General features: G+C 40.9%; 1 protein-coding gene across 1 annotated transcript; it reads right to left on the reverse strand.

Moving 5' to 3' along the window:
- Positions 1-1,554: 1,554 nt before the first annotated feature.
- slc2a15b (solute carrier family 2 member 15b) lies at positions 1,555-24,741 on the reverse strand. The gene is made up of 12 exons (XM_048248495.1): positions 24,652-24,741; positions 21,227-21,325; positions 11,306-11,466; positions 10,497-10,621; positions 9,883-10,028; positions 8,783-8,915; positions 7,008-7,195; positions 6,323-6,433; positions 5,365-5,466; positions 4,037-4,112; positions 3,210-3,337; positions 1,555-1,856 (listed from the first exon to the last, which is right to left on the reverse strand). The coding sequence occupies exons 1-12, from the start codon at positions 24,694-24,696 to the stop codon at positions 1,632-1,634; spliced, it is 1,539 nt and encodes a 512-aa protein (XP_048104452.1). The 5' UTR covers positions 24,697-24,741; the 3' UTR covers positions 1,555-1,631.
- Positions 24,742-26,681: the final 1,940 nt, after the last annotated feature.

Genomic DNA, 26,681 nt, shown 5'->3' on the forward strand with positions numbered 1-26,681 from the left:
ATATTTATCCATAAATACATGGCTGTTTGACAGACATGTTCCGTCTCCAGACTTGGGATATAGAATGGCTACCACAGTAGTCATGTTCAACAACTCCCTTTTGTCAAGGAGAAAAGGTCAAGGTCATTAAAGTTCTTATAATTTATTATTAACAATTATATTATTATCATCATTAATTAATAAGAATTATATAATTATAGTAATTATTATTTGCTCACAGAAGAAAACAAAACACAAACGCTCAAGTGTGAGGTTGTCCCTGAAACTGAGGCCAGAACTGTGTTGCTCGATTAGCACTCCGTCACGACATCTGTGCACGAGAGAGGACCCCTGTCCTGGTGAGGGTGACTCAAAAGGGCCACTCGACAATTTCAAGGTTGTATCAGCGATTAGCACTCCGTCACAACATCTGTGCACGAGAGAAGACCCCTGTCCTGGTGAGGGTGACTCAAAAGGGCCACTCGACAATTTAAAGGTTGTATCAGCGATGGCGGAGTAAAGTCACTTCTGTTGACGTTCAAACAAAACTCGCTACTCCCTCCCCCTCCCTCCCGTGAAATTGAAACTCTCCTGAACGCGCATCTCGTTGGTTATTGATTGGAACACTTTATTTTGCCTTTGAGTGGTTGGCAACACTTGTTGGTAGCAATTGTTTTTGTGTGCAGATCTCAGAGCCTAGGCTGCCTACAGAGATGTGTTTTTTTTGACGGCCTGCTTATGGGGCAGGCAGCTAGCGGCTCGTTAGGGAAGATTAAATTAATGTGATCATTTATGTTTGGACCTTTTTTGGGCCTGCGATCGCTGATACAACCTTTAAGGAAGAGGCAAACGTTACGTAGGCACCATGTTGAAATGCAGATGAATGAATGAATACAGGTATTTATGACTGGTTCCAATCACTGATAACACTGGAAAATAGGAACCATGCAAAGTCTGGATATAAAACAGAAACTATAACTTAAGAAAGTACAAATTACAACACATGACTTGGTGCTCAGCATGACTCTGCAACTAACTCATCAGTAACATTTTGAGTAATTGGATGAAAAGAATGATGATTTAAATTATGAAACAGCTCAATCATTTCCAATGATGTAACACATGTACATGGTTCACATATAGGTACCACAGGTGCCTGGTAAATGTACACTTGTCACTCACAATCCTCATACAGACACAGAGGATGGAGAAAGGTGAGAAACTGCATTTAAAGACATATTCATATACATTCATATGCAGAGGCAATTCATCCCACCACAGCAGTAGTACATCAGGCTCTCTGCGGCACTTTTTGAGGGATGTGCCAAAGAACCTCTTCTGTAAAACTCTGGCACAAAACCAAATAACATTTTTAAATACAACGAACGACAACAGATGAGTGTACCGAACTGTTAAGAGTACTCATTGAACTCCAATCCATTATGCTAAAACCCCCACAGGCAAAACAGACAGTACAGAGTTTTGTGCAACATATTCCTAACCGACCCCCCACACACACACACACACACACACCCCACAGCCAGCTAGCAGCCAGCTAAATCTACCCCCCTTCCTCTGCCTCTGACTCAAATTTTCTTATCCTCTTTCTCTTCCTCTTCATCCACCACTCCTCTATTCCTTCCCCTCTCCCTTTATTTCTCCCTCTCCTCATCCAGGGCGCCGTAGCCGTTCATCTTGCTGCCGTGCGCCGTGATGCCCAGGGCGTGGATCTCCATAGAGTTGTCCTTGGTGTTGAACATCTGGCTGATCTCCACAAACGTCTTGTTCTTGGTCTCGGGGATGATGAAGTAGACGTAGGCCGACACCCCCGCGCACACGCCGAAGAAGACCAGGTAGCAGTAGGCCCCGGCGGACATCTACACCAGCATAAAGACAGGACAGGAGAGAGAGAGCTCATAGGTGAGACATGTGGGGGGAAAATTCTTTCTTTAGGTATTTGCTGTGGCTGCAGAGAGAAAATATCTAAACTATGTATTATTGTTCTTTGAAACTATTATATTGTACCTACATGTTGAACAACAATTCTTCTACATTCTCCCATAATTATATGTAATTTAATGATCTTGTGTTGTGACACCAGGGGCCTCATTTATAAAGCGTTCTTACGCACAGATTTGATCTTAGACGCTCAAATCCATGCCAACGCTCAGATTTATAAAAACCGTCTTTGACGTGGAAAAGTGCTTATCCTCTGTGCATTATCCCGCTTATTATACGGCAACTTGCCAAAACGAGAAAAGAAACTTAACACAATGGGTCTTTAAAAATGATTTTGCTACCGTTTCGTGTCTTCCGCTGACAAAATAAATAGTTTGCCACACAGATAGAACTTGAGAGTTTCAGGTGTTGCGTGGCAATGTATTATTAGCTGACTTTCATTGAAATTCCATTGCAATAAGCGAACGGACTTCTTGCGGAGTGATATGAAAGATGTGAATTCAAGGCACAAAACCTGTTGCCATTGACAGCGGCCATTATACACTTCGCAGTGGTGATTATATTTAACAGACCTCCGAACGTTGGGAAGGCCCATTCATGTGAATGGAACTGCAGCACTGCAGCACTCTGAAGAGCCGTATAATAAAGAATGTTAAAGATTGTTAGAGTTAAAGAACATTAGTGAGCTTGTTCTAAAAATATCTGCTTAATCCCTGCTTAATTTCTAAAGACATTCCTATTCAACATATACTTAGTTGTTTAAACGCTTATGTGTTATGGTTTATATAATGTTGTTTTATTTTAATTGGGCTGTTAATTAATTTGGCATTATTGTTTATTATTGATATTCTCCTTAATGTAGTCTTAGCATGTCATTGTTTTTATATTATTGATTGAATTGACATTATTGTTTTATTATTGCCTTTCCCTTTTTTTACATTGCTTTTTTATTAGGCTATTGCTTGAATTGATATTATTGTGTACTACAACTATTCTCCTTACTATATTTGACCTACATTTTAATCTGTTCCCTGTTCAATTTTAAATATTATTATGTTGTTTTGTATTTATGTGTCGCTTTGGACAAAGGCGTCTGCTAAATCCATAACCATAACCATAACCATAATCCCACTCACTTCAATTTACCTTCAGTTTCATTTGTACAGTGTACCCTAATACGGCAGCTCTCACTCACGAGCCATGATGGATTGTCATGGATTATTTTTGTAATTCTATGGTACTGCAGCCACCTCTTCTATAATCTGACTCACCTGCAGGAAAGGGAAGATGAATCCTACGGTAAAGTTGGACAGCCAGTTGAGTGACCCTCCCACTATGAAGGCAGCAGGTCTGTGGGACTGCTTAAAGAGCTCCCCAGTCATCAAGAAAGGCACACCGGCTACACACACACACACACACACACACACACACACACACACACACACACACACAATAAATACTACATATATTACATATACATATATTGCAAACCTATATTTAACATCTCAAAAATAACCTTTACAAAAAGCACCTGCTATGAGTAACAAATCCCACCGTCTACTGGACCGGAACCTAAGAGGGAGTTAGTATCACTCTACTATTACTGCTGCTCTAAGAATGGTTCATATGTGTGGCACTGTAGGCTTATAGCAGAGACTTTCTAATGAGGAGACACAGCACTCAAAAAATCCTCCATAGAAATGCATGGGGTTAGTTTGTAACGCCAATATGGCAGTTGTCTATGCATATCACACCCCTTCTCCAGCAAAACGTCGACATGTGAATACATTGAGCCAATCATGTGCTGTGTTGTGAATACATTGAGCCAATAATGCGGTGTGTTGTGAAGACATGTGCCAATCATGTGTTGTGATCTCGCCGCTGGAGCAAGATTGGTGTCGTGAAGCCTTGCGCACGCGCATTTCTGCCGAATAGGATGCCCGATAACTGCCCCGTTGCAATATGGCTGCCGAGTGGAGGGACTTGCCTAAAAGGACTTTGCTTATAGCACGATAACCACAGATGTTGACAGCACAGTACAGCACTGAAATTCCCCTGAGACAGCTGAGTGCTGTGGAGAGCACAGGGCCGTACGTACCTGGTCCTATGCAGAAGCCAGCGATGATTCCCACCACACAGGCCACACTAATGTAGTGCATGAAGGGCGCACGGGCCTGGAGGTGGTTTCAGACAGAGAGCAGATTGGGATGGATGCCAGTTAAAAAACACATGGCCTTTACATACAGTGCAAGTATGTAAAGTACATTTACATTGAGTACAAGTACATTTACCAGTGAAATAGTTCAAATAAAATTGGCTAAGGAAACATCAACACAAAGGATGAAAATTATTATAAAGTATAGCACAGCTGAAAATGGTAAAAATAGTTACAGTTTTTTCTGATTGCTTAAGCACATTTTTTGTAACTATGGCTTTTTTTGCAAAACTCTACACACAAATGGCAAAACCTCTCACCCAATCAGCAAAACATTGTAGTTCTCTTGCAAAAGCTAACACACCTTGCTTAACTCTTCACACCTTCATTAAAATGGTGTTTTCGTATCTAACAGTAAACACAAGCCATCACAATAGTAAGCACACAATGTGCCAACAACACACTGATGGTATGAATAAAAAACACATCTGGCTTTTGCTTTCTCTGTGCACAAGGTAGACTATGTCAGTTTGAGGTCGTACTTTTGTCATAGTTCTGTAAACATACGGGGATCCAAACTTCAAGTATTAGTGTTTATTTACACACATCAAAACAAACACAAGTGTGTTTTTCCAAGTCAAAACACAAAATAGCATTTCACTGAGACAAAACAAATCAGTCTACATCGGGTCGTCTCTCTCAAAATTCTGTCTACAGCACATGCAATGTTCTAGTCCAAGGCACCGGGAAAAATATATTCTGGAATGATGTATCCAGGCCTGACATGACAATATCCCCACATGTAGACTGTTTTTTTGTCTGTAAAAGGGCTATTTCTTTCTCTTCTCACTCTTCCTGCTCACTCCATCGTACCCATTGTAGGCCTACATTATCTGTGGCTTATTTATAGTGCTTAGGCTGATTGCAAAGTCTACTAATTATCTAAAACAGTTTTCACATGAGAAAGTGTGCCAGAGACTTGGCAAAATAGTGTAAATAATAGCCATTGTGCCTACAGTTGTGCAAAGTGTGTGTTACAAAATTGCAAACTGAGTGCAAAGCAGTGTTTGTGCTTTTAGTTTTGCCATTTGTGTGTAGAGTTTTGCAAAAAAAGCCATAGTTACAAAAAATGTGTTTAAGCATTAAAAAAAAACTGTAAAATAGTAAATAAACAAAACAACTAAAAAACTATAAAAAAGTCATGTAAAATGTGCAGCCAGTGTGCTGTTTAGAATGGGCTTCTTATGAGAATAGAGTGAGTTGACAAAGACCTGAAGGATAAGTGACAGCGTGATTCCAGCACAGCAGAATCCCATGAAGCTGAATCCACCAATCATCAGGGGTCTTCTGCCCAGTCTCTCAATGGTGAAGCACTAATAGGGTGATACATGGAGAACAGCACCGGTTAAAAAAAAAAAATCTTTATTTTTTTTCCCTCAGATCTGTTCTATTCAGTCATTCATTTTAGAACTGCAATTATAAATCATCATTCAAAAGGCCTTTAGCACCTCCAGTGGAGATTTAGAGGCAGGGTCTGCATTTGGGTTTTATGAGACCCTCAAAAGACATTTGAGCTCTACAGTCAATGAAAATGGCACTCCTCCCTTCCATGCCCCTGAAGCATTGTGTTTGTAATAGGCTGGGATTGTTTACGCACCTGCCCAGGCTGCACTCCAGCTAAATAGCCGAACTGGCCATAACTACCACATGGTCAGTGGTGTAGTCCAGTGGTTCTTAAACTTTTTGTCGTGCTACCCCCCAAAAAACATGGGCCAAGTCTCGCAACCTCCTTCTCTCTAATCGGCGGAATTTGGTTTCAAAACGTGGTGAGATGGGCATTGGAAACATAGGCATAAAATGTCTTCTCTCATCGTAGGCTGTCAACACCAAAAGCATTACTGTATATCAATGGCAGCCTTTGACTAAAAACCTTTAGAAAATGCAAATCATTTTGCGACCCATCCAATATTTTTGACGACCCCCAGTTTAAGAACCACTGGTGTAGTCTACGTGATATGCAGGACTACGCATAACCACTTAAAACGCATCACCATCTCAGTATACCCACTTAAAAAAGGCAAGGATAGGTATTAACATTTGGGGTTGATCACAGTATACCCACTACAGCTAACTACTACATCACAGTATATCCACTACAGCTAACTAGACTACACCACTGCATATGGTGAAGGCACTAGTGTGCTGTGAAGGTGGTCGGTGAGTTCTCACCCCGACTAGGCCCGCGATGACCTCGATGGCCCCGGTGCCCACCGTGGTGTACTGGATTTGGGATGGGGGGATGCCCGCGTTCTCAAAGATGTCGTTGGTGTAGAACCAGATCTGGAGGCCAAAAGACATTATACGTGAGAACATGGAACAGTGACGGTACAACAAAAAGATGATGCATGATAGAAATGATATTGCAAGAGGGAATCTGCAAACACTGCACACAGACACAGCCCAAGCTAATATTTGATTTTGCCCAAAGAACAATATGTGGGCTTAGTCACAATCAAACCACAGATCCAGACATATACTCACACGGAATCATTCAATTCAATTCAATTCAAAGCACTTTATTTGTCCCCAAGGGGCAATTTAAAAGGGCACATTACAGTAGCTTATTCAGTGATTCAAGGAACAAGGGACACAATCAACCACGTGACCAGCACGCATACTGTACGATCAAGCAACACACATATTTCACTGGCACACTGGACAGTCAATACACACCACATGCCATCATTCATCACAAGTAATAGTTGTAAAATTTTTTTAAAGTTCTTCAAGTGCTTCCTTAGTGCTACAATTAAAAAAAGTGCGTATAGAGGCCTATAACGTTTCCTAAACACACACACGCATGCACATAGTTCCACATACTGTACACCCCAACACAAACACACATATGGCTCACCGCGTCGATGCCGGAGAGCTGCATGCCGGCGTTGACCACCATGACAGTCAGCACCTGCCAGCGGACGGTGCGGTCCTGTAGCAGCTCGAGCACGGACAGAGTTTGGACGGACGAGAGCGACCGCTGCTCCTCCTGCATCTCCTCCACCTCCGCCTGGATGTTGCTCCGCCTGCGATACCACTTCAGGGCTGCAGGGGACACAGCTCATCAGAGAACAACCAGGTATAATGGCCCTCTTCCTAACAACCTAACATCTTAATTATTGCCTATGATATAAAATGCATTAATTACTTTAATAAGTGGCAACATTAAACATTTCATACAGTTTAAATCATACACATGAATGCATAGCTTAATAAACACACCCATATAATAAGCTTAATAAACACACCAAATATCATACAAAAATCGACACATCACAAGCTTTTCTTATCCTAGCTTTGCCCCCAGAAGGTTGTGGTTAAATACACCCGTGGTAGATATAAATGGTACTTCCACAAGCCCACAATCTATATTAATTGCCCTGCTACCCTCTTTCCCTCCAAGACTGCCTGCCTGCCTCTGCCTCTCCCTGCATACTTCAGAGTATTAGTCCCAGTTGGCTGGCTTGCCAAAGCTGCGCGTGTGGGTAGCTCCTGGCTGCTCTTTGATGTGAGAGACTTTAAGGTCCAGAGGCCTTGGGAGACAGTGCTGGAGCCTTTGTGTGTGTGTGTGTGTGTGTGTGTGTGTGTGTATGTGTGTGTGTGTGTGTGTGTGTGTGTGTGTGTGTGTGTGTGTGTGTGTGTGTATGTGTAGTGTGTGCGCGTGTGTGTTGGAAGGGGTAATAACAGGTAGCTGATCACCTATAAGACAGGCAGACACTTTGTTTTTTATTTGCGATTTCTGTGCTTGCATTACATGTTCAAACTGCTCAAAAAATCATGGCAGAAGTTCAACCTGTTAAGTCCAGGATTGGAACATTGATTGTTACTGATTGTTACATGTAATCGGGTGTTGTGAGCCTGCCTGGTCAAAACTGCACAGAAAATCAGCAGCAATTTGTCCCAATTCTATAGTTTGCCCTGTCTGACAGAGTCAGGGCTAAAACTGGGCCAAAATCACACATTGATTGCCAAGCTTTGCCTGTGTCCTGGACAGCTTGGTTAGCCCTGGGGTGTGTGTCTGTGTGTGGGGGCGGCGGCGGCGGGGAGCTCTTTTAGGAGACGGACGTAATGTGAAATGTGTTCTCATCTTTTAGGGTGGTGATACGGATTAGCCAGGCTTGTGCAAAATTCCAGAACTGAATTTACACTGGCTCTTAAATTCCAATTGAATTCTTGAATTTCACTTGCATTTCAATTGAGGTAGCAAACAGGAAGCAGAATTGCAATTCAAATTTTGCACAACCCTGGGATTAAAACTTATTTTTAATGGAAATTCAAGATGAAATATGCAGGATGTCACAGAAGGGGTGTTGAGGATTAAGATTACGACGATGTTTTCACAGCTAAAGAGTTTAATACATGATTTGACTCATTTGTCTGCTTAGCCTTAAAATGACTCTCTGGGTTACAGGCTTATTGGCTCTCTCACAGAACAAAGGGGAGTGACAGCCATATAAGGGATGATTGATTGAGCATGCAAGATATTTAGAATGATTAAACAAAAAAAATATATATATTTATATACCCTTCCATTTAATGTGTGAAATAACCACAGCGAAGATAGCAGAACAAACAAGCATAAGTAGAGAGACAAGGGTGCCTGGGTAGGTGGGAGGGGCTTGTCTAGCTCACCTGTGATGGTGGCGTGGATGTTTCGCTTCTCTATCAGCAAGTACCGTGGACTTTCTGGAAACCATGGCAACAGCATGAGTTGGATGAAGGTGGGCACCACGACCAGAGAGAGGAACACGGGCCAGTACTCCTCCTGGGTGAAGGAAATGAGGTCATCACTACCACCACCACCGTCATCATCGTGTCAAAATCTTGAACTCATGGGCAGCCATGCTTGAACACACCTTGTTTGTATACCTGAGTGAACTCAGTTCAGTTAAAATTTTTAAAATGAAAATGTATTTATTTATTTTTTAAAATCAGGTTTCTAGGCCAAGTGTACTTGCGTATACAAGAAATTTGGTCTCTGCATTTATCCCATCTGTGAATTAGTGAACACACAGAGCACACAGTGAACACACAGTGAGGTGAAGCACACACTAACCCGGAGCAGTGAGCTGCCTTGCTACAGCGGCGCTCGGGAAGCAGTGAGGCGTTAGGTGCCTTGCTCAAGGGCACTCAAGGGCCGTTCCTACTGCTCGGGGATCGAACCAGCGACCCTTCGGTTTCAAGCCCGAAGCCCTAACCAGTAGAGTTAGTAGCTCTTCTGACTTCCTTAGTCACCTAATCACTGTACTGTTCTTACAATCATTTCATATTTATGAAGTTCAGTTAGTAGCTTAGGTTTGTCATCAGAAGTTCATTGGAAGTTTACCATTATTGTGTGTTGGCAAATCACTGGTGAACACATTTGCCACTAGTGGAAAACTTCTAATTGTTACCAGAACTTTGCTGGAAGTTATTTAGAAACTTTTGAAGCCATTGTATAATAATTATATATTATTAGGCCTAGCCCATGCCTGCATACAGACATACACATAGTGTCTAAAAGCTTTTGAAAGCCCTTCGTATAAGCTTTCTTTTAGCAAGGTCACCGCCACAATGTTAACCATAGTAACCACATTTAGACTCATGTTCGGACTCATTTTCTAAATCCTCATCTGGGACTTGACCCTGAAACTTGTGCTGATGGTGACCCAGTGACCTGGCTGAGGCACACATGCTTGTTTACTCATCTGTGTTTACTTGTTTATTGTTTACACATGTTGTATGCCACACACCTTCCCCATCAGCTCGTGCAGACCCAGGATCTGAGCGATGAAGACTCCGATGCAGATAAAGATGCTGGGCACGAGTCCTAGGAACCCTCGCAGGTTCTTCGGAGCAATCTCCCCCAAGTACATGGGCACAACGCTGAGCGAGATCCCTGCAGAACAGCACAGAATGTTAACGGAACATGAGAACTGTGATCGGAGGCTTAGATGTAGATTAGGTCAGTCTCAAACACTCAAATCCTTCTATATAATCCTTCTATATAAAGCTACTCAATATAGAGCACTTTTCCCATACAACCATTCCACTGACCAGTGCATGCAGTGCTGGAATATCCACAGCAAAATGACTGAAACTATATAAAAACTGAATGCAGAAAAAACAGTGTGATATACTTTACACTATACTATATTTGTGTGTGTGTGTGTGTGTGTGTGTGTGTGTGTGTGCAGGCTTAGGGTCTTCTAAAAGTGAACTCAGTGTCACAACAGTACATTAGACGTTTCCACTTAACAATACACAGTAAATGCTTGACAGTCTAACTCTCAGAGTGTTAAATCGTGAGTGAGACTGTTTGGTGAGCGAGTGAGTGAGTGTGTTAGGTAAGAGGCTGCCGGAGTACCTGAGTGTATCCCGGTGATAAACCTCCCAACGATGATCATCTCAGGTGAGCCACACATCCTACTGGAGCCCATGAGAGCGCCCCCTATGAACACCAGCACCGTGCTGTACACCAGTGTCCCTTTTCTGTGATAAACACACACACACACGCACGCACGCACGCACGCACGCACACACGCACACACACACACACACACACACACGTTCATGGACATACACACACACACAAACACCAGAAAGGGGTTGTATGGGTTAGGATATAGGTGTTAATCATTTACTTTCATCCAAACTTATTTTGCTTTTACTCAGTATATAATTCAAATACATCTGTACTACATCAGATATGCATGTTTAGAATATGCATGTCAAAGGCATACAGGGCAATAAGGTAAATGGAATGTTGGCATGACATGTCACAAGGCCTCAATCCACCCTCTCATCTTTACTTAACTCTGTGGCTTGTGTGGACAAGGGGCTGTTAGTGTTAGTGCTGTTAGTAGCAAACTCAAGCATGACTAAGGGTTTGATCAATACAGGTCTGTTTACTTATACAAATGTCTCCTTCAAATGTCGTTCTGCTGTACATTATCTCACGTCTGTGAACTCTAAAACCCTACCACTGGGGTTACGACACTAAAGTTCAGTTCTAGTTCAAACTACGTGGATACAATTAAGGTGAACAAAATCCTTTCGATTGGTGCTCACAATAGTGCGCATTCACGTGCCGCACGCGAAGCTGCATGCGCAGGAATATTGCCCTGTGCCGTTAAATGTGGGCGAAGCAGAACAATCGTGGCGTTCCGTCCGTACCTCCCGAATCTGCTGACGAGAATTCCCACCATGAAGGAACCGATAAGGCCGCCGATGGCAAAGATGGAGACGGTGACTGAGTACATGAGCGTAAGGGTCTGCTCATCCACGCCCTCGCCATTTCTCCTGATCAGCGTGCTGTTGTAGAATTCCTTAATGTACTGCACAGATGAATGAGAGAGGGAGAGAGAGAGAGAGAGAGAGAGAGAGAGAGAGAGAGAGAGAGAGAGAGAGAGAGAGACTACATGAAACAGATCTAGAAAAGCATCAGACAACTCTTTAAAAACTTTCTCATGCTGAGGAAGAGACAAAGAACAACAACATGCACAATGCACATTTATATTCAACCGTATTCACACCCTTGGATATTTCCCCTTTTATTGCTTTTATAAATGGAATCATGGTCAATATCATTTGGATTTTTTTAGACACAAATTTACTAGCGGACCTCATGTTGCAGTGTCAAGTAAGCGTAAGACAAATAGTAGTTTACAAAGAACCTGCCAAAATGTCTGGCCATAGGAGACATGGAAGTGGAGCCCAAATAAGGAAATAAAATTAACAATAAAAACAAGAGAAAGCTTCAGAGCTACTGAAGAATACACCCAAATGAACTAAATCTATCTAGAGGAAGCCAGCAGTCTGCTCTCAACACATAACGACTTAATACGTGTGTGTGTGTGCACAGCAGTCTTCTTTCAACACAGAACAACTTAATATGTGTATGTGTGTGTGTGTGTGTATGTATGTGTGTGTGTGTTTTCATCAAGGCATTGCCAGAAAAGAGTTGGAAGTGTACATGAACAAATTGGTTTACATATAGCCACCCAACAGCAGTGGTCCTGGGATATGTGTCGATAGGAGGCCCTACCAAAGTCCTTTTAGGCAAGTCCCTCCACTCGGCGGCCATATTGCAATGCTTTTTGGGCACTCATTGGGCATCCTATTCTGCAGAAATGCGCGTGCGCAAGGCTTCACGACACCAATCTTGCTCCAGCGGTGAGATCACAACACATGATTGGGAAGAGTCTTCACAAGTCTTCACAACACACCATATGATTGGCTCAATGTATTCACATCACATCACATGATTGGCTTAATGTATTCACATGTCGACGTTTTGCCAAGGAAGGGGTGGGATATGTGTAGACAACGGCCATATTGGCGTTACAAACTAACCCCATGCATTTCTATGGAGGATTTTTTGAGTGCTGTGTCTCCTCATTAGAAAGTCTCTGGCCCTATCTTATAGTGCATGCACACAAACCCACACGTGTGTTTGGCATACTTCATTTTTGAGCGTGTCTAATCAAACAGTGAAAGCATGGGCCTTCTACTAGCCCTGTTCTTTTACTACTCATTTTAGTAAACTGTGTGCTTATTTCACTAAATCGTGGGCTCATTGTACAAAAATTAAATGGCCGCTCAATTTATTAAATACCCATGAAAAAGGTCATGTCTGAGGCATCATTGCATAGCTACTATCATTAATCATTTTGATGGACACACACTATCTGGTAGATCTTTTTTTTTTGTATAACTATTTTTTATTATTTTCATCAAGAAGTAATACATATACCAGCATATACTGTGTAATTTCATATCACCATCAAAATACAAATCAGTACTAGTAACAGTACTCCTCTACTCCACAGGATCTTAACCCACACTCATGCATGCTCATCCTCATACATTTACATACACACCTTCCCAGCCATACACATACAATGCTCTCCATGCTACCACTCATCCACATACCATTTATCCATATTCCACTCATCCATATTTCACATTCATTCCCACACACACAGACACCCCCCCACGAATTTTTTTAAAATCATAAATAAGTTATCTAGCTCTTTCATCTGGTCAAATAAGGCTCATCGATTAAGTAACTTGCCTTAAGTTCCTTAATTAATGGTAAATAATTATCTTTATATAATTTAGCTTTATCTGAACTGATATAACACCCTAGATATTTAATCCTTTCCTTCTGCCATTTAAAGTTGCATTTTAATAAGTTATGATTTTTAGGTAAAAGTCCTGTTGTTGATAGAAGTTCTGTCTTTTCTATGTTCATTTTGTAACCAGATATTTTTGAGTACTGCTCAATAATTCTCATTAGATATGGGATGGATTTTTCTGCGTTAGTCAAATACAACATCAGATCGTCTGCATACAAACTAAGTTTATAACATTCTCTTTCAATATTAATACCACTTATCATATCTGATTGGCAAATTTTTTGAGCCATCGGCTCTATAGCCAAGGCAAAGAGTGATGGGGATAGTGGGCATCCCTGCCTTGCGCCCCAGTTTTGTGCAGCTAAAACTTCATACAGGTAACTCCATTCTAAACGGTCAAATGCTTTTTCAGCATCCACTGCCATCAGGGTCACCTCTAGTTTTTCTTTTTTTAGCAAACTGCGTTAGAGATATACAAGTTATAACATTGTTTTTTGCCTATCTTTAATAAACCCCTTTGATTAAAATTAATGATTGATGGAAGTATTTCGAAATCAGAGGGTTTATTGCACTCTTTACCTGGTTTGGGAATTACATTTATTATAGTCTTATACATTGAAGGTGGCAGGATTTCATTTGTAGTGGTTTGTTCTATAACTTCAAAAAAGAGAAGATTTATTTGAGGCCAGAATGTTGAATAAAACTCGGTTGGTAACCCATTCATACCTGGAGCTTTCCCTTTTGGGAAGCTATTAATTGCTTTTTTGATTTCCCCCAAGGAAATGTCTTTAGCCAGTGTAGCTTTGTGTTGCTCATATGTTGCTAATATGTTTTATTACGTAATTAATGAACTCCTCATCTTTCAGGTATTTCCTGTTCATTTTCCAGATTCTATATATTAATGTATTAGTTGAAGGGCACATAGTGCATGTAACTGCAGCATGGTCTGATATAACTATATCTTGTATTTTAGATGTGATTACATCTACTCTATACCGCCCTCCTAAACTATGGACTGGCTTTCTCGACCAGTTTTCTGAACTTATGTCGCTCATCATCACTAGCTATGATCGGATAATTGTAAATGGCGACTTCAATATTCATGTCAATAAGACAACTGATGCTAAAGCCAGTAAGTTCCTTAATGTGTTGGACAGTTTAGAGCTAAAGCAGCATGTTACAGGACCCACCCACAACCTTGGCAACACCCTCGATCTAGTCATTTCCAGAGGGATAGAAGTCACAGACTTATCAGTAAATGATATAAATATGTCTGATCATCATTGTGTATCTTTTAATATTGTACTACATACTCCAAAAATTCATCCCGAAATTGCAATCAAATCGCGACTCTTGGACATTAGAGCAGAACAGCAGTTCATAGCTCTTATAGACTCCATAAATTTAGATATTTTACATCATCCCATTGATCAAATGGTAGAGGCTCTTAATCGTGAATTAGGCTCTGCTTGACAGAGTGGCACCCTTAAAGACTAAAAAAAAAAGGCCCTGTAGCAAACTGACACCTTTGATGAACGAAAATATCCATGATCTAAAAAAGATCATGTAGGAAAGCTGAGAGAACATGGAGAAAAAACTAAGTTACAGGTTCACCGTGCCATTCTAAAAAGAAAAAATTGCAAATTATAATAGAGCTATTCGAATGAGAGGAGGAACCACTTCTCTAAGGTAATTGCTGAAAACAGTGGAAACTCTAGGGTGTTGTTCTCTACCATTGATAGGCTATTGCATCAAACACCTTTTGATACACTCAGTCAGGCATCCCTCTAAGATGCGAAGAATTTGCAGACTTCTTCAAAAACAAAGTCATTTCTATAAGGGAGGCTATTGGTAACACAAGTAATATGTTTGATAGTACACCCAAAAACAGCCCCCAAAATGAAGGTCCTTTAGCACTATTACTCAATCTGAGCTTGGTAAAATTATAACTCAAACCGCTCCTCAACATGTGTTTTAGATCCAATCCCTACTACATTCCTCAAAAGTATATGATGGCTTAGCTCCCTTTTTTCTCAAGGTAATAAATACCTCATTAGAAACAGGTATATTTCCAACTGCTTTTAAAACCCTGTTGTGAAACCTTTACTTAAAAAAGTCAAATCTTGACCATACCAATCTGAGCAACTACAGGCCTATATCAAATCTATTGTTTTTGAGCAAAGTACTTGAAAAGTTGTTTGCAATCAGTTAAATACCTTCCTCAACGAAAACAGTATCCTTGAAAAAAATTCCAATCAGGTTTTAGATCAAATCACAGCACAGAAACGGCTCTAGTAAAGATAGTCAATGATCTCAGACTAGCTACCGACTCAAACAAAGTATCAATCCTTATTCTTCTGGATTTGAGTGCGCATTTGACACCATTGATCATAGCATCCTAATTCACCGCCAAGAAGTGGGTGGGTCTCTCTGATAATGCTCTAAACTGGTTTCAAACCTACATTACTGGCAGAGATTTTTATATCAGTCTAGGAGATCATGTATCTGAAAACATGACTTGCCTTTTGGTGTGGCCCAGGGAGCTGCCTTGGTCCCCCTGCTATTTTTCTCTATATATGCTTCCATTGGGAAACGCCATAAGTCAGCATAATGTAAACTTCCACAGCTACGCAGATGATACCCAATTGTATCTTTCTGTGGAGCCAACTAACCCAGATGGCCTTTGCTCCCTCACTGCATGCCTAACCTCCATTAATCAGTGGATGAGCAAAATCTTTTGAAACTAAATGATGACAAAACAGAGGTACTTCTGGTTGGACCAAAACTAAAGTGAGATATTATTCTTAGTAATCTGGGGAACTTGGCACACCAGGTCAAACCAAAAGTAACAAGCCTCGGTGTCATCTTAGATGCAGAGTTAAGTTTTAAGCCCCATATCAGTAAAGTTACTCAGACAGCCTATTTCCACTTGAGAAACATTGCCAAAGTGCGGCCCCTTTTAACTCAACAAGATGCAGAAAAACTAATTCACGCCTTTATCACTAGCAGGTTAGACTACTGCAATGCACTTTTCACTGGTCTTCCCAAAAACATCTAAAGAAATTGGCACTCATACAGAACTCTGCGGCTAGACTTTTAACTAAGACTAAGAAGAGAGAACACATCACCCCTGTGTTGGCTGAACTGCACTGGCTCCCTATTTCCTATAGAATTGATTTTAAGGTTATGTTAATTACTTACAAAGCTCTGAATGGCATAGCACCTTCATATATCTCTGAGCTTTTAATATCTTATCAACCACAAAGGAAACTTAGATCATCCAATTCTAATCTTTTAATCGCATTCCAAAGTGCTCCACAAACAAAGTGGAGAAGCTGCGTTTATCCATTATGCCCCCAAACTATGGAACACCCTGCCTCTGTACATCAAGCAGGCGAGTTCAGTAAATATTTTAAAAAAGATCTGAAAACATACCTGTACAGGAAAGCTTTTAGTTAACTCATCTTATCCTGTAGACTACATTTTCAGATTATTCTACATCTGCTACTATTGAGGGCTTAGCCAGCCAGAAGCAGATGGGCTCCCCCTATTAAGTCAGGTTCTGCTCAAGGTTTCTTCCTGGAATATGGGAGTTTTTCCTTGCCACAGTTGCCATATGGCGTGCTTGTGGGGGGTAAGAGGGTTAAGGCTGCCAGTCTTATGATGTCATTTTCTATATTTTTGATATGTTGCTGAGTATAACATAAACAGCAAAGAAAAGTGATTGATAATGACTGACTGACTATTATTGTGTTACATGCTTCAAATGTAAAGCACTTTGAGCTGCATTCTGTGTATGAAAGGTGCTATACAAATAAAGCTTTATTATATACAAATAAAGCTTTATTATACTCCTTCCTTGGAAACAAATATGTAATCTAGTAGATCTTGTTCTATCTGGTAGATCTGGTTCTATACGCATCAGTGGTCTGTTTACTGAGAGTGATGCAATGGAGGAGTGGTTGCCAGCGTTGAGGGTAGCACAAGGGGAAATAGGGAGCCATTTCAATCCATGGTCATCTTGTGAAATAGGCTATTAGTTGAGAAAACATTGCTCTAATGTTTCGATATGAGCAAGAAGTAAGCCTGTATTGCATCTGGGGCATTCTATAAAACAGATGCCTTTTCCAACATTATAAAATTGTAAAAATTTCCATCAAAAGTAAACCTCTTTTCAATTTATCCACAGCATTAAAGACATGATCAGCCTCCAAAAAATAATATCTGCCCACCTCAGGCATACATTTGTCTTTCACATTGAAATATAATGGATTGAAATATAATACATGTGACGGGTGGTATGTGACGGGGTGGTACATTTCATGATAAAATGGCTTTAGTTATCCAATAAAGGCAGAGTCATTGACTTAACATGCCTTCAATTAGAAATTTAATTTGCTTAGCAAGTGTTAAAACTGTAATAAAAAAACAGTTATTACGGTTTAATTTGCTTGATGGGGTGGTAGAATTAAGCTTCACGGATCCCCTCATTGTAATGAAAAAACAACAAATAAACAATGTAAAAGAATGTCGGAATTGTTATACTTAGTTTCTTGTGTGCTCCCCATGCAGACATTATTAACTGCCTGCTCAACCGTTTGGTAGAGCACACTTTAAGACACCATATCTTACCAAAATATCTTACCAAAACATCCAACTGTTTTGAGTTCAAACATATAGAGCCATATCTACCACTTGAGTACTACATGTTAAGCACAAAATATTTGCTCTACCTCTGTAATGTCGAAGGCCACACCTTCTCATCATACGCGATTTAATAAATTAATTTACACGATTTCGGCCTCTTCGAACTCTGGGACCAGGGCTACAAGATAATACCACTTTTTTGGGGAAAAAAACTTTTTTCTTTCAGTAAAACACAATAATCTCATGCCAAAGTCAGATAACTAACTTTTACCATAAACCGGCACTTCAACCGTAGAGGTTCATAGAAATTGAATGGGAGGGTCCTTTGAAAAAAAAATCACAGCTTTTCATACTACAGCCTAATAGAGCAAGATAAAACAAAAACATATTTTTTTCATCACTTTTTATCATGGTGTGCCAGTTAAAGGATTGTCTTTGTGATTTCATTTGTGATTTCATTTCAAGTAACAGTATGTTATTAACAGACAAAACAAGTTAATGTGACGGGGTGGTAAGTCAAACCAGGGGACGCAAAAGAATCATTAAATATTTACCAAAAAACATACTTTAATTCTGAGTATTATGTCTAAAGTTTATTTAATTCTGAAAATAACAAAAGTTTGATAAGAATATAACATTTATGTGCTGATATTTTAGATGTATATGTCGTGTTGGTCAATCCGGACACATGTAAATGGCCATGCATTTGTGAAAAATGGTTAAAAATAGTGTGATACTCTTTAAAATAGTACTTTCTTCTTCATCAAATGTTGCAAGAACCCTTGAATTATTATCTTTATGTTTTAGAAACACACATTGCCTCTAGATTGTGACTTCTGCATCTCATTTAATGGCACCCGTTTCACAGAATGACCCATTTCTGCTTAATAAGTTAAAGTTTAAGTCTGTATAAAATCTATCAAATGTATCAAGTTAGGAATCAGTCTGTGCCACGAGGTTGTGCTCAAAACAAAGAATAGGCTTTATGAGGATTAATATTCAGTGGTTGCTTTCTGCCTATTTTTTCATGCTTCACCATGATCAAGTTTTATTTCTTTTAATTAATCCATTTCAGGGATTAATTGGTGAAAGCTGGCGGTAGTGTAGTGGCCAAGGAGCTGAGTTAGCGTGCAATAATGAACAATAATGTGCTCCAGGGAGACTGGCCCTGTAATGATGGACATCTGGACGTTGCTCTGGATCGAAGCATCAGACGAAGTAATAAATTAAATATTCCATTCAATTTCAATAAATCAAATGATGTTGGATCATTTCCATCACATGACGACATTTCTATTGTTTCTAAAACAAACAGGGAAGGAAATGAATGGAATGGATATGACACTATGCCATGGCCTCTCCTATGGTCTCTCTACGCTTCCCCATTTCCTCTCATTTTCTCTCTCTGTCTCTCTCTCTCCACCTCTCTCTCTATTGCTCCCTCACTCTCCGGTGCCCTACAGGCTGTTAAACCAGGATGGCTGTCAATGTTGACTGTTGTGTTTTAAAGATACACTGCTATGGTCTTGTTGAGTCTCGTTTACACTGTGCATACACTGTGACGAGGTAGTTCTTTGAGAACTCGCGGAATAAATAAAATGGATCTTTTCTTTTATTTACAAGCCCACATACTTGAACCTGCCCTGGGTAAAGTCAGCTGACAAAACGGGACAATGGACCAAGTTTTATAGGGTTGAAGAGTTACTGTAAAATAACATCTTCGGGAGCGCGTGCAGCATTTAGAGAAAATTCTAGTCCCCATGCCACGGCAAATTTCGGAGGCTTGCTACACAATGCGTAATGTAATTACTAACATGGAGCTGCTAGCTTGTCATCTGACCACACTGGGGAAAAAAGGTCACCCCTCCTAATGAATGGTCATTAAAATCTCATTTAGACTCTCATTCAATTGGATGTTGATGCAAGGTAAAGTGAATAACCAAATAAGCTCCAATCATTCAGAGTGAAGACCTGCCAATACTCTGCAATATTAAGGCAGTCTGCTAAGGCAGGCAGACCACAGCCTGTGACTCCCGCTGGCCAGAGAACTTGGCTAGCTTTTTCAATGTCGGGGCCATTGTCTGGTCCATCTGGGGCATTTAATCCCCTCACGTGAGACGAACGCAGAAGCGAGGCGATGCCTATCAGTGACTTTTTAACAGGCATGACCACCACACATTCCATCACGCTGTATCGTTCCCAGAAATGTGGTCAAGGGGGAATTGTGGTTGCATATTATGTGTGAAGAAGTTGGAAGAGGAAAAGAGACAGAAGAGAGAAAAGGAGGAGAAAAGGAGGGATGAGGAGGAGAAGAAAAGGAGAGGTTATTTTTTTGGACTATATGCGCCACTCTTGTCTATCTACAAGTCAGGTGACTCCTGTCCTCTCCTCTATCTCTATCAATCTCTCTCTCTCTCTCTAAAGTCAGGTGACTCCTCTCCTCTCTCTCTCACTATCTCTCTCCTGTTTTGTTTGGTCATCTCAGGTCATGGTTGATAACTTAACTCATCTGGCTGTGATTCTGTGGTTTCATCAGCTTTCCTAACAGCAGCATGGAATTCCTCATCTGTCAGTTCATGTGCTTTAAAGACTAACCTACCACCCACTCCCTTACTCCACACACACACACACACACACACACACACACACACACACACACACACACACACTCACACACACACACACACACACACTTTGGCTCTCGTGACTCCTCAAAGGACAGGCAGGGGCCACTTAACGCCCATTCTCCACATTACAGCCCATTAACACCACGGTGGCCAACCAATTTCCACATTGGAGCCTGCACCGGCTGCCCGTGCTGACCAACAGAGCCTCCACCCTCCTCATCTTCCTCCTCCTCCTCCCTCTTCATCTTCCTCCTTCCTTTTTCCTCCTCCTCCCCCCTCTTCCTCCTTCTCCTCATCCTCCTCTCCGCCACCAGACTCTCCCATGTTAAAAAAATGGAGCCAGTCCAATTACAGCATGCTACCGCACATGGTTGGGAGCACAAGGTTTATTTGTCACTTGAGGGAATGTCCACTGGAGAGTGTGTTGGTCACTGACACAGGACCTCAGCTAGCACACCTACAGCTAGTCACTTACCTGTTCACACGAAGTTAACAAGGATGTTTCATAACCTGCCGATACTTTGCCAAAGCAATACAATCTGGTCAACATGCCAAAGTAAGTCTGGCATGTTTTGCTGAATAAGGTTTTATGTGTGAGATTATACTGACATGAAGTGAATGATTGTGTGTGTATGTGTGTGTGAATTCAGACCATCCAGGTCTTTGATCCCCAAGGCACTCACCTCAGCAGGAGAGTTGACTACGGCCAGGTTGTAGCCATACAACATGGAGCTGCCGAAGGACGAGAGAAAAGCTACCGCTAACAGGGACTTGGTCAGATGCTGGGGAGGAGACAGAAGAGATGCGTCAAACAGGCAGACAGACAGGCAGGACGGAGGACAGACAGACAGGCAGATACACCGATAAGAGCAAAAGCAGACAGACAGGCAGAGACTGACAACTTAGATAGACATCTTTCAGTTACTCAGAAGAGATTAGTCATCTTTCATTTACTTTGAGAGATTAATCATCTTTCAGTTACTCAACAGCAAAATGTAGCCTATGTAGATGTCTCATTTCCAATAGAATCACTAAGGGCTAAAACGAGTACAAACACAGAGGACAAATGATCCCAATATATATATATATGTAAAATATAAAAACCCGGGTTTTACTGGGAAGGACTGAGAGGCAATGCGTTAGTTGACTTTGGCAAATGAGTTGATAATCCTAAACATAAGGGAAAAAAGTAATGTGGTTTCTACAGAATGGAAACCACATGTGTGTCATATATAAACATATATTGCTTAAGTTATACCCAAACAAGAAAGTAACCTTCAATGGTGAATGACCTTTGAAAGTCTGTGTTTCCCAAGGTCTACAATATTAGGTATTTTTTTTATTTACTCAATGTATGACATATCTGCCATGTCCTGTAATGTCTTTTGTATTGTGGCTGTGGCAGCTTTCTCAACAAATTTCTCCCTTGGGAGACCGAATAAAGTAACCTTGAATCTTGACATAAGCTCCTTTCTGCACCAGTAATCTAACCCAAGAGCTTTTCCAGTGGTTAACTTGAATCGACTCTCCATGTACACTGTTTAACCTACTTCAAACCTATGATTGAAATAATCAGGCTTTCCTCCAACAGTGGCCCCTCTAGCTGTTCTGTTACAACACACAAAGCCAGCAGCATTTATTCTCCATTATCAACACCATATAGGCCATTATCAATACAGAGTATGTTCAAGAACGGTCTCCCGTTTATGAACGTCCAAACTTGTTAAGTTAATCTTGGGAGTCTAGACTCTTGAGAACACGAGGAGACAGTAAGTTCAATTTGGCTTTACACATAGACAAATGAATCCTGAATATATGACTATAGACGCATACTGTGGGAAAGTAAAGTACACTCTTAAAATGAATGTGTTGTCCCTATTGGGACACAGAGATGTGTTAAAAAAAACAAAAAAAAACAATACAAGTTGTGTCGTTTTCAACGCAAGTTGTGTTATTTTCAACACATATTGCAACAAATAAAAAAAGCAAACAACACAAACTGTGTTGTACCTATTTGAACACAGTGATGTGTTTAAAAAACAATGCAAGTTATGTTGTTTTCAACACATTCATTTTAAGAGTAACACAATGTACATTTTTTACACAGCATATCCATAGCGCTAAAGGGGCACCCAGTTCATCCAAAACCGGCGACAAGTGTCTTGCTCCTACCAGTGCCAACAACGTTACACAGGGCAATACCATCTGTCTCCATCTCACATGGACAATGTCAGAGATTCTATTCTCCTTGTTCTAAGTCAGTATGGCCTCAACATTTGTGTGAAGATGTTATATTATTGTAAAAGAACTGCATTGTGTTGCTTTAAATAAGATGTGGCATGAAGCAGAACCTGCATGCAGTCTCTCTGATTATGCTGTTGGCAGCAGGCCACCCGGGCAGTGCACATGACTCCGTCAGATGCTGAATGAACTCATGCCAAAGCGGGTGAAGATTTCCCTTGCCAACTTGGGTTACGTTAAGCCTCTTGCCAGAAGAATGCACCCACACACACACACACACACACACACAAACTAGTCAGTGGAGGTAAATCTTCTGATTTTTGCTTAAATCAGCACTAAAAGTGTGGCATTTGCAAAAGGAATTTAGATTCCAAAAATGACTGGAGACATAGCTTTTTTGCACTTTTGGGTGTGGCCTACAATGGAATGATCTGAATAATAAACACAGTGCCTCATAAGGCCTACAGACTACCGTCATATCCAACCTATTCAAAAATGTGACACATTCTGAAGTGGCAGTTCCATAGTTCCCACTGGTTATAGCCCACATAAAAAAACACATAAAATCAATGGCATTCTAAATGTAAAACACATGTATAAAAACAGGGACATTTGTGTGCATTTAGATCACTGAACTTTTTAACGCTATACTAGACAAAAAAACTTGCATGGTCACATTCAAAAGAAGCTGAACACAAGATCCAGAATAAAAAAAAACTAAAAAAAAAACTGTGCTGCTGATGCTTGTGTCTTGACCTCAGGCCCCACACATGATTGCAACGCTCAAGGCTTAACCCGCTGTATCAGAACACAGGCTCAGGGTTACTGAGGATTTTACCCAGAGGTCCCTCCTTGCACAGCTAATACAGTGCGGGGGGCACAGCACGTTCAAAACAATTTGTATGAGCTGGAGAGGATGACTTTCAGAACTTCTAACTGTAGCCTAAGATGACTTTCTTTGTGAGACTACGGCAGGCTTGACCACTGCGTATATTAGACATGATGTTTACATCAAGGTTACAAGTGTAAAACAACTGTCTGACAATTGGGGTATTATTTGACAGACCGGTGCTGGACATCTTAAATGGTCTATGTTCTTGTGTTTTGTCAAAGCAATGCGTGTCTGCTTGTAAGTGGGCTACAATGCAGTAATAGCTTACATATGACCAGAAGTTTAATTTAGAGACTGAACAGTCAGATGAATAGACTTATGCAATTACACGTGAGAAAGGCCGCCAAAACAATGGTGTCTTGTTTATCAAATAAATGGCAATTCAGCCCTTCTTTGAAAATTAGTGCACACAGGAGTCGGATCCCGCTGCGTGCCTTCTGGTTTTTCCACCTACTGGTTTCCTTGCGCGTGCTCGCGTTGCTCACCGCAGAGCTCTGCAGGAGTCGTCAGACATCCACAAGCAAGTTGTTTTAGACGGATTTCAAGTCACATTTCATATCCACGACATGAGCACTACACTGCAGCCACTCGGACTAGCCTTTTTATATGTCGGCTAATTTTAAAGATATTCTTCGAGCCTCCCTCCTCTCTGTGTGTGCAATGTGGTAATAAATGCACACGAAATCAGTTCAATTAACTATCATTTTGCTAAAATCTTGCTGTGATAAAAGAAAGACCCAAACGGATGACACTTAAGATTTCAAGACAAACAAACATCACAAAATGCAACGAAGTGTCAGACAACGTCAGGTGACGATACATGCTACAATTCAACGGTGCAACCTACCTGCCCTGTGTCCATCTCTCTCACTGCTACTCACTGTCTACAGGATACAACATGAAGTCAACTAAGCGAATAAACAAAGTGCACTTCTAGGTAGTTAAAAGGGGAAAAAAGCTATGACTATCTCTTACCCCAGAGATTTTCCCAGAAGACTCAATCAAGACCTCTTCCGCCATTTATGGATACATAGACAGCGGCTCCCCGTTACGCAGAGCAGCTGAGCGAAGAGGCTGAAAACACTGTAAAAGTTTATTTCATCGCTTCACGGTCCATGTTGCGCTGGTAGAAGGGAGGGCGTGTTTTGTTGTGACTGACAGGAGTTTAAACTAAGAGCAACGACTGAGACAGCAGGGATTCCTACCAATCGTTGTAGCTCCCGAAGAAATGATCCTGCCCTCATTGACTTTACTGCGTTTCCGCGCAGCGTGGATCAAAAGTTCCTAAGCATTCCCTTACAAAAATTAAATGTTTGTGGCAAACTTTTGTGTGATTTGTGGGAAACGTTGTGCCATGCTAAATGTTGCCTAAGTAATTTGCTAATGCCTGTGGGCCTCACTAATTGTACTTCAAACATTCACACCTACACCGTTTTTTAGGGTCCCTGTGTGAAAGGTTAATGTCCATATACTCTATATAGCAGTTCTATATCAGTAGAAGACTACACACACACACACGCACACACACACACACACACACACACACACACACACAAACACAAACACAAACACAAACACACACAAACACAAACACAAACACAAACAAACAAACAAACAAACAAACACACACAAATTCACCTCTCAATCCTACACATTTCTCTCAAGGGTATAGTCCCTAATAACCAAACTCAGTCCACTTAAAAGGGGACCAGAAAGTGGACCAAAACAAAAGGGAAGTGAATACAAAAGGGTTCATTTTGTATTCACATTCACAGGACTTGGATCTCTGATCTGGTGCACTTCTGGTGCAGCTCTGATGGGGCCTCAGTTTTCTTCTTGTTCACACTACCTTCTCTGGGGGTCTCAGACCTTAGGCTACTGCTTTGGATTATGAGCTATGTAGCTGCCCATCATCATTCAGGTTGAAATAATTACCATAACCCATAATTGATTTTGTTTCATGAATACATTTATTTTCTGAAATATACAGTGCATACGGAAAGTATTCACAGCACTTCACTTTTTCACATTATGTTATGTTTCAGACTCATCTTAAAATGGATTCAATTATTTTTTTCTCATCAATGTACACACTCCAACACTCCACACACACAAAAAAAAACATGTGTGCAATGTAATCTAGAGTTCGCTGATTTCTACATTGTTAGTATATCATTCTATAGTATGACCAGCAAAAAATAAACATAAACTGTTCTTTTCATGGAGCCCAGGCCTATGTTATTAACTATTAACTATTTATTAATATTTTAAACTATTTTAATCACATTAGTAGGCCTATATTTGTTGAACTTCCAGCCTTGTAAACATTTAATGATTCTTATACGTTTCTATTTTGTTTCTATTTCATGTAGATATCTTCTTTCGTTAGTTAAGTTAGGCCTACATGCAGTGGCACTGACACGGCTTCTCCTTGTCCTGTGCTCTCTCTCATATACGCACACGCATACACACACACACACACACAGACAGACCCGCTCCTCTCCTCTGTAGGCTACTTGCACGTGAATCTGAACAAACTAGATTGTTGCAGCGCAAAATGCGGCCGAATGACCGTTCAGTTCAGTGTTAACTAAAGGTTAGCATCATCAACACCGCAGCGCAATACGCATGCATGCAAATTAACTAGTTAGTTCATATCACAACAAAGCCAATCGCGGAGACAAAACTCTTTAAACAGGCAAAGTTATCGGCAGTTAGCAGCATGTAGCCTAAGAGCCTTAGCTGGTAAGCTCATGTTAGAACAGCTGGGTTTTTGGTGGTTAGCCGTGTCAATTACTCGCGGATAACATTATGCATTAATTCATTACCTGTGAGATGAAATGTTTGCGCTGCCAACCCCCTTGGATATCGCAAATGCCCCCACTGTCACTGTACTCCAGTAAACAAAGTCCCCAGTGCACAGGTGAATGGCTGCTGTGCAGCCTAAACAGTCGTGAAGTTTTAATCGTCAGCTGGACAAGTTAACGAAGTTACCAGCCAGAGTT

This window comes from Alosa alosa, chromosome 7 (genome assembly GCF_017589495.1).
Source record: "Alosa alosa isolate M-15738 ecotype Scorff River chromosome 7, AALO_Geno_1.1, whole genome shotgun sequence".
In the NCBI taxonomy this organism is placed as follows: Eukaryota; Metazoa; Chordata; class Actinopteri; order Clupeiformes; family Clupeidae; genus Alosa; species Alosa alosa.